The 14940-nt window shown below is 36.9% G+C and overlaps 1 protein-coding gene and 1 pseudogene across 2 annotated transcripts in view; one reads left to right on the top strand and one right to left on the bottom strand.

Annotated features, from left to right (window-relative positions):
• Positions 1–14940, top strand: part of VIRMA (vir like m6A methyltransferase associated) — a 56276-nt gene that overhangs the window by 9973 nt on the left and 31363 nt on the right. For both annotated transcript variants that reach the window (XM_037058743.1, XM_037058742.1), the window contains exons 3-6: positions 6073–6159; positions 7528–7576; positions 9264–9432; positions 13097–13219. In XM_037058743.1, coding sequence (XP_036914638.1) covers positions 6073–6159; positions 7528–7576; positions 9264–9432; positions 13097–13219 — 428 coding nt within the window. The remainder of the gene's footprint in view (positions 1–6072; positions 6160–7527; positions 7577–9263; positions 9433–13096; positions 13220–14940) is intronic.
• LOC118995618 (uncharacterized) lies at positions 4694–4798 on the bottom strand (annotated as a pseudogene).

Genomic DNA, 14940 nt, shown 5'->3' with positions numbered 1-14940 from the left:
TATTTCTCTATTATAATAAAATAGAGGAATGAATAATCATCTTTTGATTTTAATTATATATCAGTACCACATTTTCTTATGTGCATGCTGTGATAGCTCATTTTCTATTATGTGAATGAGTTAAATAAACTATTTAGTGTGAGTGTTATGGTACAGATTCAAAATTGAAGGGCTCATTTCTTCATAAATGTGAAAAATAGAAGTAGATATAAAATCTTCAGATGGCTCTGGCTGGTGTGGCTCAGTGGATTAAGTGCTGGCCTGTGAACCAAAGGGTCTCTGGTTCGATTCCTGGTCGGGGTATATGCCTGTGTTGTGGACCAGGTCCCCAGTAAGGGATGTGGGAGAGACAACCACACATTGATGTTTCTCATCCTCTCTCCCTCCCTTCCCCTTTCTCTGAAAGTAAATGAATAGAATCTTTTAAAAAAATGAATTAAAATCTTTAAAAATATCTTAAATGTTTTCAGGTAATTCAAAAGAAAAACAAATGCAAAACAAAGAAATAAGAATGGTTAATATTTATAAGAAGAGATCACGATTGATTTCATATCTTTTTTCCATGTTTAAGGAAATAAAAACTTATGCTTTTTATAATTTCTTTCTATTTTTTAAAGATTTTATTTATTTATTTTTAGAGGGGAAAGGAAAAAGAGGAGGAGAGAAATATCAATGTATGGTTGCCTCTCATGCGTCCCCTGTTGGGAACTGGCCTGCAACCCAGGCATGTGCCCTGACTGGGAATCAAACTGCGATTCTTTGGTTCGCAGGCCCGCACTCAATCCACTGAGCTACACCAGCCAGGGCTCTTTCTACTTTTTTTTATAAAGGGAGATGTGTGTAGAATGGAAAAGGAGAAATGATAGTGCATCCTACAGTCTACTCTAATTGTACTGCTTTTGGTCAAGAAAGTCCTATTCATTATCTCTTGCACATAAAAAATTAAGTGAAGTTAACAGCATTCATTATTTCACACTGTTTTCTTTTTTTAAATTTTTAATATATTTTATTGATTATGCCATTACAGTTGTCCTGTTTCCCCCCTTCATTCCCCTCCACCCTGCACACCTCCTTTCCCATCATCCCCCCCCCCTTTAGTTTGTGTCCATGTGTCAGAAGTTCTTTAGGTTCTATATTTCCCATACTATTCTTGCCCTCCCCCCAGTCTACTTTCTACCTACCATCTAAGCTACTTACTCTCTGTACCTTCTCCCCCCTTCTCCTCCTCCCACTCCCCTGTTGCTAACCCTCCATGTTATCTCCATTTCTGTGGTTCCACTCCCAGTGTAGCTGTCCTCTTAGTTTACTTTTGTTTTAGGTGTAGTTGTTAATAACTGAGTTGGCTGTCCTTTCACTGTTCATATTTTTTGTCGTCTTTTTCTTAGATAGGTTCCTTTAACATTTCATATAATAAGGGCTTGGTGATGATGAACCCCTTGAATTTGACCTTGTCTGAGAAGCACTTTATCTGTCCTTCCATTCTAAATGAAAGTTTTGCTGGATAAAGCAATCTTGGCTGTAGGTCTTTGGATTTCATGACTTGGAATACTTCTTTCCAGCCCTTTCTTACCTGTAAGGTCTCTTTTGAGAAATGAGCTGACAGTCTGATGGGAACTCCTTTATAGGTGACTGTCTCCTTATCTCTTGCTGCTTCTAGGATTCTCTTCTTTATTTTACTCTTGGCTAATGTAATTATGATGTGTCTTGGTGTGTTCCTTCTTGGGTGCAACTTCTTTGGGACTCTGTGAGCTTCCTGCATTTCCTGGCAGTCTATTTCCTTTGCCAGATTGGGGAAGTTCTCCTTTATTATTTGTTCAAATAAGTGTTCCACTCGTGACTGTTTCTTTTCCCCTTCTGGTACCCCTATAATTCAGATGTTGGAATGTTTAAAGATGTCCTGGAGGTTCCTAAGCCTCTCCTCATTTTTTTGAATTCTTGTTTCTTCATTCTTTTCTGGTTGGATGTTTCGTTCTTCCTTCTGGTGCACTCCCTTGATTTGAGTCTCACTTTCCTTTCCATCACTATTGGTTTCCTGTGCATTTCCCTTCATTTCAATTAGGTTAGCCTTCATCTGTTCCTCTAATTTGTGACTGTAATCAACCAGTTCTGTGAGCATCCTGATCACCAGTGTTTTGAACTGTGCATCTGATAGGTTGGCTATCTCTTGGTCACTTAGAATTATTGGCTCTGGGGCTTTGAGCTGTTGTTCTTGAGCCATAATGTTTTGGTCTCTTCACGCCTGTAAAGTATGAGGGGTGGAGCCTTAGGTGTTCACCAGGGCGGGGTGACCCAGTTGCTGGGTTGTGACAATGTATATGGGGGCGGGGTCAGAGAGGGGCAGTGGCGGTCCCCTCTGCTGCTTCCCTCAAGCTGCTGGGGCCTGCACAGTCTGTTTCACTGCTCGCTCCTTCACCTGGTTTATCTGTGTGTGGATGTGTGACCGTGCTCAGCCAGCTGCCTTGCGCCCTCACTGGGTCTATCCATTGCTACCCTACGCCCGGGATCTGCGAACCGCTGCCTTCGCTCCTGGGTTAGTCTGGCTGATTTCTCCTGCGAGACCTCACTCCACCAGCCGCTGGCTCTGTCCCTCTTACAGGTCTGGCTGAGCGGTTCGTTGTTTTCGGACTTCCGTACAGTTCAATTTTCTGTGTTTTGGTTGTGTTTTTGTTACTAAAACTTTGTTGTCTTCAAACTTGGTTGTGCGAGGAGGCACAGTGTTTCCACCTACGCCTCCATTTTGGCCGGAAGTCCATCTCACACTATTTTCAAGGGTCAGGAACGGGGGCGTACCTTAGTTGGCTTAAGTTCCCTCATTAGGTTATGGTCAAGATATGGGCCTGGCTGCAGAGTCAGAAGGTTGATTAGGACTGGAGAGTAGGCTTAGAATCTCACTCTCACTCTCACTCTCACTCTCACTCTCACAGCTGTTGGCAGATTTCAGTTCCTTGCCAGGAGATCCTTTCTATGGGGTGCTCATGTCACAACATGGCTTCCCCAAGAGTTGAATAATCCAAGAGTGAGAGTGCATGTTCAAAAAGGAAGTCACAGTCAGTGTGTTTTATAACTTAATATCAGAAGTGAGTCACTTTTATTATATATTTTTTTGGTTACATTCTACTGGTACAGTGTGTGTGGGGGGAACTACACAGGGCTGTGAGTATCAGAAAGCAGGAGTCTTTTGGGGCCATTTTGGAGGCTGGCTACTATAGCAGGCCAATTGGATCTCTACCGATAGCTGCAATAAGAGTATTAGTTACATTTTCCTTCTTATCTGTCCTTTTTCTTAGCTGTTCTTCAGGGTAAATGGCTGTTTATGTTGAAAAACTGTTTTTAATTGATTTTTTTTTGGAGAGGGAGAGAGGAAGGCAGAGGGGAGAGAGACATCAGTTTGTTGTCCCACTTATTTATGCATTCTTTGGTTGCTGCGTGTATGTGCTGCGACCAGAAATCAAACCCACAGCCTTGGTGTATCAAGATGACATTCTAACCAACTGAGCTGCATTGTTAGGCCTGTTCATGTTTTAATAATTCCAAACACGAAATTGGCAGGAACAACTTTATATACAATATGTTACAAAACAGTAGAATTAAGTATTAATTCAGTTACACAAATGTAAGCTGTCAGGAAGCCTGACATCTGAAAGTTTAAAGTAATGGTAGGTATCAAATAGTGTCTGTGCCGCATACTTTATAACTGTTTCATTATAAAATTCAGAATTATATAGGTAAAATTAAAATTCTTATAAACCCTTTATCCTGAGAGAATCCTAACATGATGCATTGTTTTTTAACATGTCTTTTTATATATGGCTTGTTATTTTTTTGTAAATATGGTACCTTACACAAGGTTAGGTTTGACTCAACAAGCTTTCGGGTTAAAGTCTAGTGCAGTGAAATTACCATTGATTCTTTAAATCACTTTTCAGTGACCAGGACCTGAGTCTTTGGTGCCTCAAAAGTAACGAATTTACTATCAGCCCTTTTCCCTTTTTCAGGATGCTGGAAACCAGGGTCTGGTTGGAAGAGGAAGGGTAGGAGGGAGAGGACTAGAGTTCTTGAGTGTGTAATAGTTGAATTTGGGTGAGGTAAATAAATGTATGTTGCTAATTTGACCTCACTGTATACCATTCTGTGTATTCCTTTATTTCATTTAACATTATGCTAGGACTACTTTTACATCATTCAGTTTTATTTGGAAGTATGATTACTAATGGCTGCATAATCTAATGAAAGTAGTTATTTGACTCTTTCTTCATGTGGGGACCATTAGATGGTTCTAATGAATATCTTCTTTTTTTTTAAGATTTTATTTATTTATCTTCAGAGGGGAAGGGAAGGAGAGAGGGAGAGAAATATCAATGTATGGTTGCCTCTCGTGTGTCCCCTGCTGGGAACTGGCCTGCAACCCAGGCATGTGCCCTGATTGGGAATCGAACCGCGATACTCTGGTTCGCAGGCGCGCTAATGAACATCTTCTTGAAGAAAAATCTTTGTGTGTGAGTGTTTCGATAGATACACTTACTAGAAAAAAAGTATTTCTGGATCAAACATTGTGAATATTTTCTCAGTTTCCTGAATTTTATTTCCATAATTATCTTTGAGAATATCATACTTGTACTTCTGCCAGTAGTGCATGAGGAAATTTTTGTGATAGTACTTTGGGCATTACATTTTTTACCATTTGGAATTTTTTGTAAATTAACAACAAAGCAAGCAGTGTTTAAAATCAAGATTTTATTTTTTAAACTGATAAGAATAGATACTACACTTGATCTTAGCCAAAAGGCCGAGAAGCGATGATTTTATTATTTATTTATTTATTTTATATAAGTGCCATCTTTTTTTTTAAAGCATTTTTTAAAGATTTTATTTATTTATTTTTAGAGGGGAAGAGAAGGAGAGAAATATCAATGTATGGTTGCCTCTCATGAGTCCCCTGCTGGGAACTGGCCTGCAACCCAGGCATGTGCCCTGACTGGGAATCGAACCTCGATAAAATCAAAATTTTAGATGAGCCTAAGGAATTTCAGCTAAGGATTCTGTGTGTGTGTGTGTGTGTGTGTGTATAAAATGTAGCAAGATTTCATTGTAATGCCAATTAAATAAATTTAATTGTAACTGTAAATCTACAAAAAATAAAAATATTTTGTGTAAATTATTGCCATGCAAATTTCAATTTTAGGCTTTAAGTCACAATTTAGGGCTTTGATGCTTAAATTATCAGTTTGTATTAATGTGGATTAAGTTGAAATTGAATTATAATATTCAACTTGAAGTTAGTTAACTTCTGGTTTATTTTGCCAATGAAAAAATAATGATACAAAGAATTGTATAACTTTATAACACTATTACTGGTAATTAGACTTTGCCTTTAAAATAGATTAATTCTTTTAAAAATATTTTATTTATTCATTTTCAGAGAGAGGGGAAGAGAAGGAGAAAGAGAGGGAGAGAAATATCAATGTGTGGTTGCCTCTAGCACACCCTGTCCAGAGAGGACTCAGGCATGTGCCTTGACTGGGAATAGAACTGGTGACCTTTTGGTTCACAGCCCCTGCTCAATCCGATGAGCTACACCAGGCAGGGCTGATTAAAATTTTTATTTATTATTTATTTTTTAAAGATTTTATTTATTTATCTTTAGAGAGGAAGGGAAGGAGAGAAATATCAATGTATGGTTGCCTCTTGTGAGTTCCCTGCTGGGAACTGGCCTGCAACCCAGGCATGTGCCCTGACTGGGAATCGAGCTGTGATTGTGTGGTTCGCAGGCCCGCACTCAATCTACTGGGCTACACCAGCCAGGGCTGATTAAAAATTTTAAAACTTAGGTATTTCAGAATGATCCCAAGTAGCAAGTAAAGGATGCTTGATGATTTTAAAAATGATACTGGCTACTTGAGAATTGGATGTAAATAAAATTACAGAAAATACTACAATTAACTGTATACTTTTGTTATTTAGATCAGGAATATTTTAATTCTAGAATTGATTTTAAATCTATATGTACTTTTTTTTAAAATTTAGGAACTGTTTATTACAAAGGCTGACATTTCAACTTTGTTTCATTTATAGGGAGACGTCTCCACATACATTTCAGTTAGACTTGTTCTTTAACAACGTAAGCAAACCAAGTGCCCCAGTTTTTGACCGTTTGGGAAGGTATGTACCTACTAGGTAATTTCACCAGAAACTCGTGAATTAGTATGCAAGCCTTTTTATTCCTTTTTTTTAATATATTTTATTTATTTATCTTTAGAGGGGAAGGGAAGGAGAGAGGAAGAGAAACATCAATGTATGGTTGCTTCTTGTGCAAAGAAGTGAGTCCCCTGCTGGGAACTGGCCCCTGCCAGGAACTGGCCTGCAACCCAGGAATGTACCCTGACTGGGAATCGAACCGCGATTGTCTGGTTCACAGGCCTGCGCTCAATCCACTGAGCTACACCAGCCAGGGCTCCTTTTTATTCTTTAGATAGAATAAATTGGGTGGTAGACCCAAGAACTCAGGGTTAATTTTTTTCAGTTGGTGGTATTAAAGAAATGACATGCCCCTAAGAAGATGTTGAGTTTATGTACAAAATAAAACTTTAAATGTGTGAAACATTAGCCGTGTTTTGTTTGCTTTTTATGGGTGTATGCATTTCTTATACATATCATGATTTGATGATAATCTAATTTGGAAAAGAGTGCCTTTTGATTCTTAAAGTATATAAATACAATGAGAGCTAATGTTGTGTCTGTCTTTTGTATCTCACTACTGCATAATTTAAAATTCTATAGTCACATTTTGCAAAATGAGAATTTTGTGAGTAGAGATTCCATTTTTGGATTATTTAATACATGCTAAGTATTATTAAAACCAATTATTTTGATATTTGATATTCTTTTTAAAAAAAGATTTTATTTATCTTTAGAGCAGTAGGGGAGGAAAGAGAGAGAGAAATATCAATGTATGGTTGCCTTTCTTGGGTTCCCTGCTGGGAACTGGCCTGCAACCCAGGCATGTGCCCTGACTGGGAATCAAACCAGCGACCCTTTGGTTTGCAGCCTATGCTCAATCCACCGAGCTACATGAGCCAGGGCTAAGCTTGTATTTTAAATGATGGAAAGGTAAATAATCTAAAGCAGCTAATTTTTAATATTATAGAATGTTTTCTTTATGTCAGTACCTACATGATAAAAATAGGTGCCTTTAAAATTTTTTCATCCCAGTATAGTACATTTTTTGAAGACTATGATGCTATGGTTCTCTACTCTGGCTGTACATCAGAATTACTTGGGGCTTTAAAAAAATACTGATATCCACACTTAACCCAAATCAATTATACCATAATTTCTAAGAGATTTGTTTTATACTTTTTAAAAATAACATTTTTGGGGTAGTCAGTAAAACCCAGCCTTTATAGTTTATTAAATCAAAATGAAAATTTAGCATGATTTTATTAAAATGCTTGAATCTAAGAAAGAATTCTTCAAGAACTGTGATGGTCAGTATTTGAACCCACATATTTATCCCTTTTCTTTTGGCAGCCTGGAATATGATGAGAATACTTCCATCATCTTTAGACCCAACTCAAAGGTAATTCTAGAAGTCAGTTTTCACCTTATTACTGTTTGTTTTCACCTCATTCAGGGTTTTTGACCCAAATAAACCAGTGATGCAGGATGTCAGCTTACTTGGTTCTCACTCTGCAAAATATCATCATTACTTGTCTGATTCTTCTTGTGTTCATGAGCAAAGGCATTGTAATGTCATTTTCACCTGTAAAGCTCTTTCTTCTAATTTTATACTTGAGTTAGGAAGAAGAGGGCAAGTCCAGAACATGATAAGCAGGTAAATTACTAGACCCCATTGTGTCCTAGTTAAGGTTTCCTAAGAAACATATGTCATATTTCTTACTTTCATATCAAAAATATGCCTGTTTTTTCTTGATGTATCAAATGACATTCTAGAAGCATTTAGATCTGAATCATGGAAGATCTTAAATCCAAAAATAATTGTGATCTCATAAAGGACTACTCAGCCTGTTGTTTGTTTTTGGTGGGATACAGATATTTAATCTTTTGCATCCTGTTAGGACTAAAATTCTTCTTCCTTATCTCTTATCTTCTTTTTAATGGGATTTCTGTATGGAGTCTGTCACTCCCTGGGCATAGTCTATGAGTGTTTGTTCTAGTCCCCAGTTTCCCTTTACTAGAGTTTGCTAGAGTTAGCAAAGAGAGTAACAGTTTGGTCCTTACTGTGCCTCTAGAAGGGATCTAATTGCCACTTACACTTTTATCTTTACCTAGCATGGTAGACTGTAGAGAGAATTCACAAGTCAGGGGCGCTTTGGTTTCTAGTCTAGGTTCTTATAACTAACACTCCAGTTTCTTATTTGTTGATAATATTTGCTCTGACTACATTTCATAGTTACTGTGAAGATAAAGGAGTAAATGTAGGTAAGTTCTGAGATAACTTCTTATTTTTATTTTATAAGAATGCGTTGCAGGTAATGGCATTGGTAAAGTCTTTGATCTTTTTATAACAAAGTTTTTAACAAACGTTCTGTTTAATGTTTTTTAAGTACAATGTGAGAACAAAAAACATACTTGCATGTTTGAGTTGGGCATGTAAAAAGAATGCTATACAATTTTATGGACTTTATAAATCTTGAGACTGGGCACAATTTGTACTTTTGTTCACCTCCATATCCCCTGTAATTATTGGAGTTTATTTCATTAATTGGCAATTACTCCCACTTAATGTCATTCTCATTTTTATTCCCTTTGTTGGGAATTTGGTTAAGCTTTTTTTTTTCAGATTTTATTTTTATTTATTTTTAGAGAGAGGGGAAGGGAGGGAGAAAGAGAGGAAGAGAAACATCAATCAGTTACCTCTTGCCCATCCCAAATGCCCCCAACTGGGGAGCTGGCCCACAATTCAGGCATGTGCCCTGACTGGGAATCCAACCATCGACCTTTTGATTTTCAGGCTGGCACTCAATCCGCTGAGCCACACCAGCCAGCAGCACTGGCTAAGCTTTTTGAACATGTTTGGCATAAGGTATGGGACTAGGGAGATGCATTGTTGAGACAGGCCTAAGTATTGTAATTCTAGAGGGCCATATAAAAGCTGTGCTTCTGGATGATTTTTCACCAATATTGACCTTTGCATTTTCAGCATACTTTTAAAGACTTAAGTTGAACCACAAAGTAGTTTGATACCAGTTTACTCTGGCATATTAAAACATTAATTTGAAAGATATTTTTCCCTAACAAATCAGGTGAATACTGATGGTTTGGTGCTAAGAGGCTGGTATAATTGTCTGACACTGGCGATATATGGATCAGTGGATAGAGTGATAAGTCATGACAGAGACTCTCCACCACCGCCACCTCCACCTCCACCACCACCTCAACCACAGCCAAGTTTGAAAAGGAACCCAAAACATGGTAAGAATTTGAAATTTGCTTTTGTCAGTGACATCTATGCTCATTATGGCAGGAAAAGATTATTCAAAGAGCTCTTCTACTTCTTGAACCTTGCTTAAGACTTGACAAAATAATCTGTCAGCTTCCCATTCTTTTCTGTTCGAATTTCTTTTTATTTTGATGGGGTTACATTTTCTTTTTTTTTAAGATTTTATTTATTTATCTTTAGAGGGGAAGGGAAGGAGAGGAGGAGAGAAATATCAATGTATGGTTGCCTCTCATGAGTCCCCTGCTGGGAACTGACCTGCAACCCAGGTACATGCCCTGACTGGGAATCGAACTGCGATCATGTGGTTTCGCAGGCCCGCGCTCAATCCACTGAGCTACACCAGCCAGGGCCATTTTATTTTCTTTTTCTACTTTTCTAGAATGCTTTTTAAATTGACCTGAGGTTTTAAAAAATTGAAATATGCAAATGATAATGTAATCTAGTGGTTACTCGTAGCTTACTATCAAAATGATCTCTAAAAGGATTTAAGAATAGTAAATTTAGTATATATTTATTTTTATGCTTATTTTTTAATTTTTAATTTTTTTCTTTTTAATTTTTGATTTTAGAGATAGGGGAAGGGAGGGAGGAAAAGAGCAAGAAACATTGATGTGAGAGACAAACATTGAATTGGTTCCCTTCTGTATGTACTCGCTCAGTCATTTTGAATGCGATGGCCACATGGTACACATGCTCACTCAGTGGGGTCTACAACCCCCATTAACTAGTACAGTGAAATCATCATTGTTCACCTGTGCATGTTCCAGTCCACTCTCCTTGTTACATTGATGCGGCACAAACTATTCTTGTTATATTAACAATGGCTGGACTTTTCCAGACAGATGTCATATGTCATATGCAAATAGTGACTTGTTTTACTTCTTCGTTTTCAGTTTGGAAACCTTTTGTTTCTTTTTCTTGCCTAACTACTGTGGCTAGAACTTTCAGTGCCGTGTTAAATAAAAGTGGCGAAAGTGTGTACCCTTGTCTTGTTTCTGATCTTAGAGGAAAATTTTTCGGCTTCTTACTGTTGAGTATGTTCCTAGCTTGTTACATATGTTCTCTCTGTACCTAGTTTGTTGAGATTTTTACAATAAATGGATATTGAATATTGTTTTAACACTTTTTCTGTATCTATTGATGATTATGTGATTTTTATCCTTCATTTTGTCAGAGTGGTGTATCATATTGATTGATTTGAGGATATTGAACTGTCCTTGCATCTCCAGGATAAATCCCATTAGATCATGGTATATTATCCTCTTAATGTATTACTGATTTTGGTTTGCTAATTTTGATAATTTTTGCACCTATCTTCATCAGTGATATGGGCCTAGAATTTTCTTTTTTTATGGCACCCTTGTCTACTTTTAGTATCAGAGTAATTCTAACTTTATGAAATGAGCTTGGATTGGTTTCCTCTTTTGTATTTTGGAAGAGTTTGAGAAGGGTTAGTATTATTTCTTCTTTGAAAATTTGGTTAGTGAAGCTGTCTGGTTCTGGACTTTTGTTTACTGGGAGGTTTTTTATTACCCATGCAATATCCTTACTAGTAACTTGTCTGTTTAGAATTTCTATATTATCATATTTAATTTTTGATAGGTTGCCTGTTTCTGGGAATTTATCCATTTCTTCTAGGCTCACTTTGTTGGCATTTTTAAAAAAGATTTAATTTTTTCAGAGAGGAAGGGAAAGAGAAAGAGGGAGAGAAACACCATTTGGTTGCCTCTGACACACCCTCAAGTGGGGATCTGGGCCACAGCCCAGGCATGTGCTCTGACTGGGAATTGAACTTGCAGTCTTTCTGTTCACAAGCCAGCACTCAGTGCACTGAGCCACATCAGCCAAGGTGGCATATGATTTTTCATAGTAGTCTCTTAGGATCCTTTATATTTTGGTGGTATCAGTTATAATATTTCCTCTTTTATTTCTGATTTTATTTATTTGAACTTTCTTTTTTCTTGGTGAGTGTAGCTAAGGGTCTGTCCATTTTGTTTGCATTTTCTAAGAACTGGATTTGAGTTTCATTGATCTTTAGTTTTATTACAGTACCTAATGTGTAATAGCTACTCTAAGAATTTTTAAAATTTACCGACTTATTTACAGCTGATACTTTATGCACTGTATGTATATGTGTATATTTTTAACTTTTTATTTTCATGTAATTATAGATTTATAAGAGTTTGCAAAGAAATGTACAGGGACATTTCTGAACTCTTCCCCAGCTTCCCCCAGTACTAATGTCTTTTACAATTGTAGTACAGTGTCAAAAACAAAACAAAACATTGAGTTTGGTATGGTCTGTAGAGTTTGTTCAGATTTCATCAGTTACACATGTACTTTGTGTGTGTGTATGCTCACAATTGTATACAATTTTATGTCATGTCTGACCTTTCATAAGCACCACCACAATCAAGAAACTTGATTATACCATCACAAGATTCCCTGGTGTTACTCCTTTATAGCCATACCTATTTCACCCATCCCTAACTTTGGCAGCCACTAATCTATTTTCTATCTCTATAATTATATTATTTCATGAATGTTACCTAAATGTTTCATGCAGTGGGTATTGTCTTGAGATTTACTTCTTTTATTCAGCATAATTAATTTGAGGTTCATCCATTTTGTTGCATGTATCAGTAGCTCTTTTTTTATTGCTGAGTAGTTTTACATGTAGACAATTATACATGAATGTATAATAGTCTATTTAACCTGTCAGTCATTGAATGACATTTAGGTAGTTTTCAGTTTTTGATTGTTGCACAAAAAGCTGGTATGAACATTAATGTACACCTTCCTGCAGGGAAATAGGTTTATTTCTCTGGGATAATGGTTAAAAGTATATGTACTATATATTTTGGTATGTGGGAAGTCAGAAATTCTTTTTTTTTTTAATAAAGATTTTATTTATTTATTTTTAGAGGGGAAGGGAAGGAGAGAGGGAGAGAGAAATGTCAATGTATGGTTGCCTCTCATGGGTCCCCTGCTGGGAACTGGCCTGCAACCCAGGCATGTGCCCTGACTGGGAATTGAACCGCGATTGTGTGGTTCGCAGTCCAGCGCTCAGTCCACTGAGCTACACCAGCCAGGGCTGGAAGTCAGAAATTCTGTTTCATTAATATAAATTAGCACAATTTCTATTAGACATCAGAACAGAAAAGTAAATCAATAAATCCTGAAGATGAAAAATGCAAATGATAAGCACTGTTATTGTCATGCATTCATTTCTTTGTACTTTTAATAATTTGAACGTTCTTTTTCTGTCTCTAATAAAACTGTAGCTGATGGGGAGAAAGAAGATCAGTTTAATGGANGTTGCCTCTCATGGGTCCCCTGCTGGGAACTGGCCTGCAACCCAGGCATGTGCCCTGACTGGGAATTGAACCGCGATTGTGTGGTTCGCAGTCCAGCGCTCAATCCACTGAGCTACACCAGCCAGGGCTGGAAGTCAGAAATTCTAAGTTTCATTAATATAAATTAGCACAATTTCTATTAGACATCAGAACAGAAAAGTAAATCAATAAATCCTGAAGATGAAAAATGCAAATGATAAACACTGTTATTGTCATGCATTCATTTCTTTGTACTTTTAATAATTTGAACGTTCTTTTTCTGTCTCTAATAAAACTGTAGCTGATGGGGAGAAAGAAGATCAGTTTAATGGAAGCCCTCCAAGACCACAGCCACGGGGACCACGAACTCCACCAGGACCCCCTCCACCTGATGATGATGAAGATGATCCCATGCCTTTGCCAGGTACAAATAAAATCAGTGCTAGTTTTTTTTAACACTCTCGATTAATGTTAATAGTACTTTTTTTCTCCTCTAAGATTTTATTTATTTATTTTTAGAGAGAGAGAGAAGGAGGAAGAAAGAGAGGGAGAGAAACATTGATCTGTTGCCTCAGGCACACACCCCGACTGGGAACTGAACCTGCAACCCAGGCACATGCCCTGACCAGGAATCAAACCAACAACTTTTTGCTTCGCAGGACAATATCCCAACCAACTGAGCTACACCAGTCAGGACTATATAGTGCTTTTTGATGAAAGAAAAACAATGCTAGTAATCAAATCTTGATGAATGTTTCTCTCCCTTTCTTACTGTGCAGTAGTATTTTCTTGGGTTTTTGATGAACTTATTTTTTAAAAAAATCAATTAATTTGTAGCTGTACCAACATTGCCTTGAAAATAAAGGGTTAATGTGCTATAGTGGTATATACAAAAGAGTACCAGTAAAAATGAGCACTATGTATTGAAAGAGATAAAAGTCCTCATAGTTACTTAATAGGTAAACAGTAAAGGACTAGTTTATTGTATATATAAAGTAATATATTTGATTCTCATTGTATATCCTAGCCACTAGGCCACCAGGGAGTCCTGATTCTCACTATATAAAGTTTTGCAATGTATACTCAATATTTTTTAAAAGCAACTTTAAAAAAATAGTATTTTTTAAAAAGAAGCTAAATCATGTAAAATGTTATTATGTAATTGCAATATCCAGTCGTGCTGCCTTATGTTATTTAAACTATTCAAATAAACTCTGCCTTAAAGACCTAAATAGATGTTTCTCAAAAAAGGATGTGCAGATGTTCAATAGACATGAAAAAATGCTCAGCATCACTAATTATCAGGAAAATGCAAATTAAAACCACAATAAGATATTACCTCAGACCTGTAAGAGGATCTGTCATATCATCAGAAAATGTACAAAGTTTGTGGATGTGGAGAAGAGGGAACTGTCATGCACACTTGGTGTGAATATAAATTAGTGCAGCTGCTATGCAAAATAGTATGGAGGTTTCTCAAAAAATTACAAATAAAGCCCTGCCCAGGTGGTTCAGTTGGTTGGAGCATCATCCTGTACACCAAAAAATTGTGGGTTTGATTTCCAGTCAGGTTGTGTACAGGAGGGGGCCGATTGATATTTCTCACATTGATGTTTCTCTTCCTCTCTCTCCCCCTGCCCTTCCTCTCTGTCCAAAATCAATCAACATAGCCTTGGATAAGGAGTAAAAATACATTTTAAAATAGAACTACCATGTGACTCACCAATTCCACTTCTGGGTATTTATCTAAAAAAATCCAAAACACTAATTTGAAAAGATATATAGAACCCTGTTTTTATTGCAGCATTATTTACAATAGTCAAGATGTGGAAGCAATCTAGGTTTCCATTAATAGATAAATGGATAAAGAAGAGATGGTACATATATACAGTGGAAAATTAACAATAAAAAGAATGCAGTCTTAACACTTGCAACAACATGGATGGATCTAGAGGTATTATGCTAAGTGTAATAAGTCAGACAGAGAAAGACAAATATCATGTGATTTTACTTATATGTGAAATCTAAAAAACAACTGAAGAAACAAAATACACTTACAGAGAACAGATGGCTGCCACAAGGGAAGGATTAAGTGGATGGGTACAAACGGTGAAAGGAACTAAGACTTAGAGATTACCAGTTTCA

This window comes from Sturnira hondurensis, unplaced genomic scaffold (genome assembly GCF_014824575.4).
Source record: "Sturnira hondurensis isolate 20B ecotype Veracruz unplaced genomic scaffold, ASM1482457v3 Scaffold0010128, whole genome shotgun sequence".
Classification (NCBI taxonomy): domain Eukaryota; kingdom Metazoa; phylum Chordata; class Mammalia; order Chiroptera; family Phyllostomidae; genus Sturnira; species Sturnira hondurensis.
This window is presented reverse-complemented; position numbering and strand designations above follow the sequence as displayed.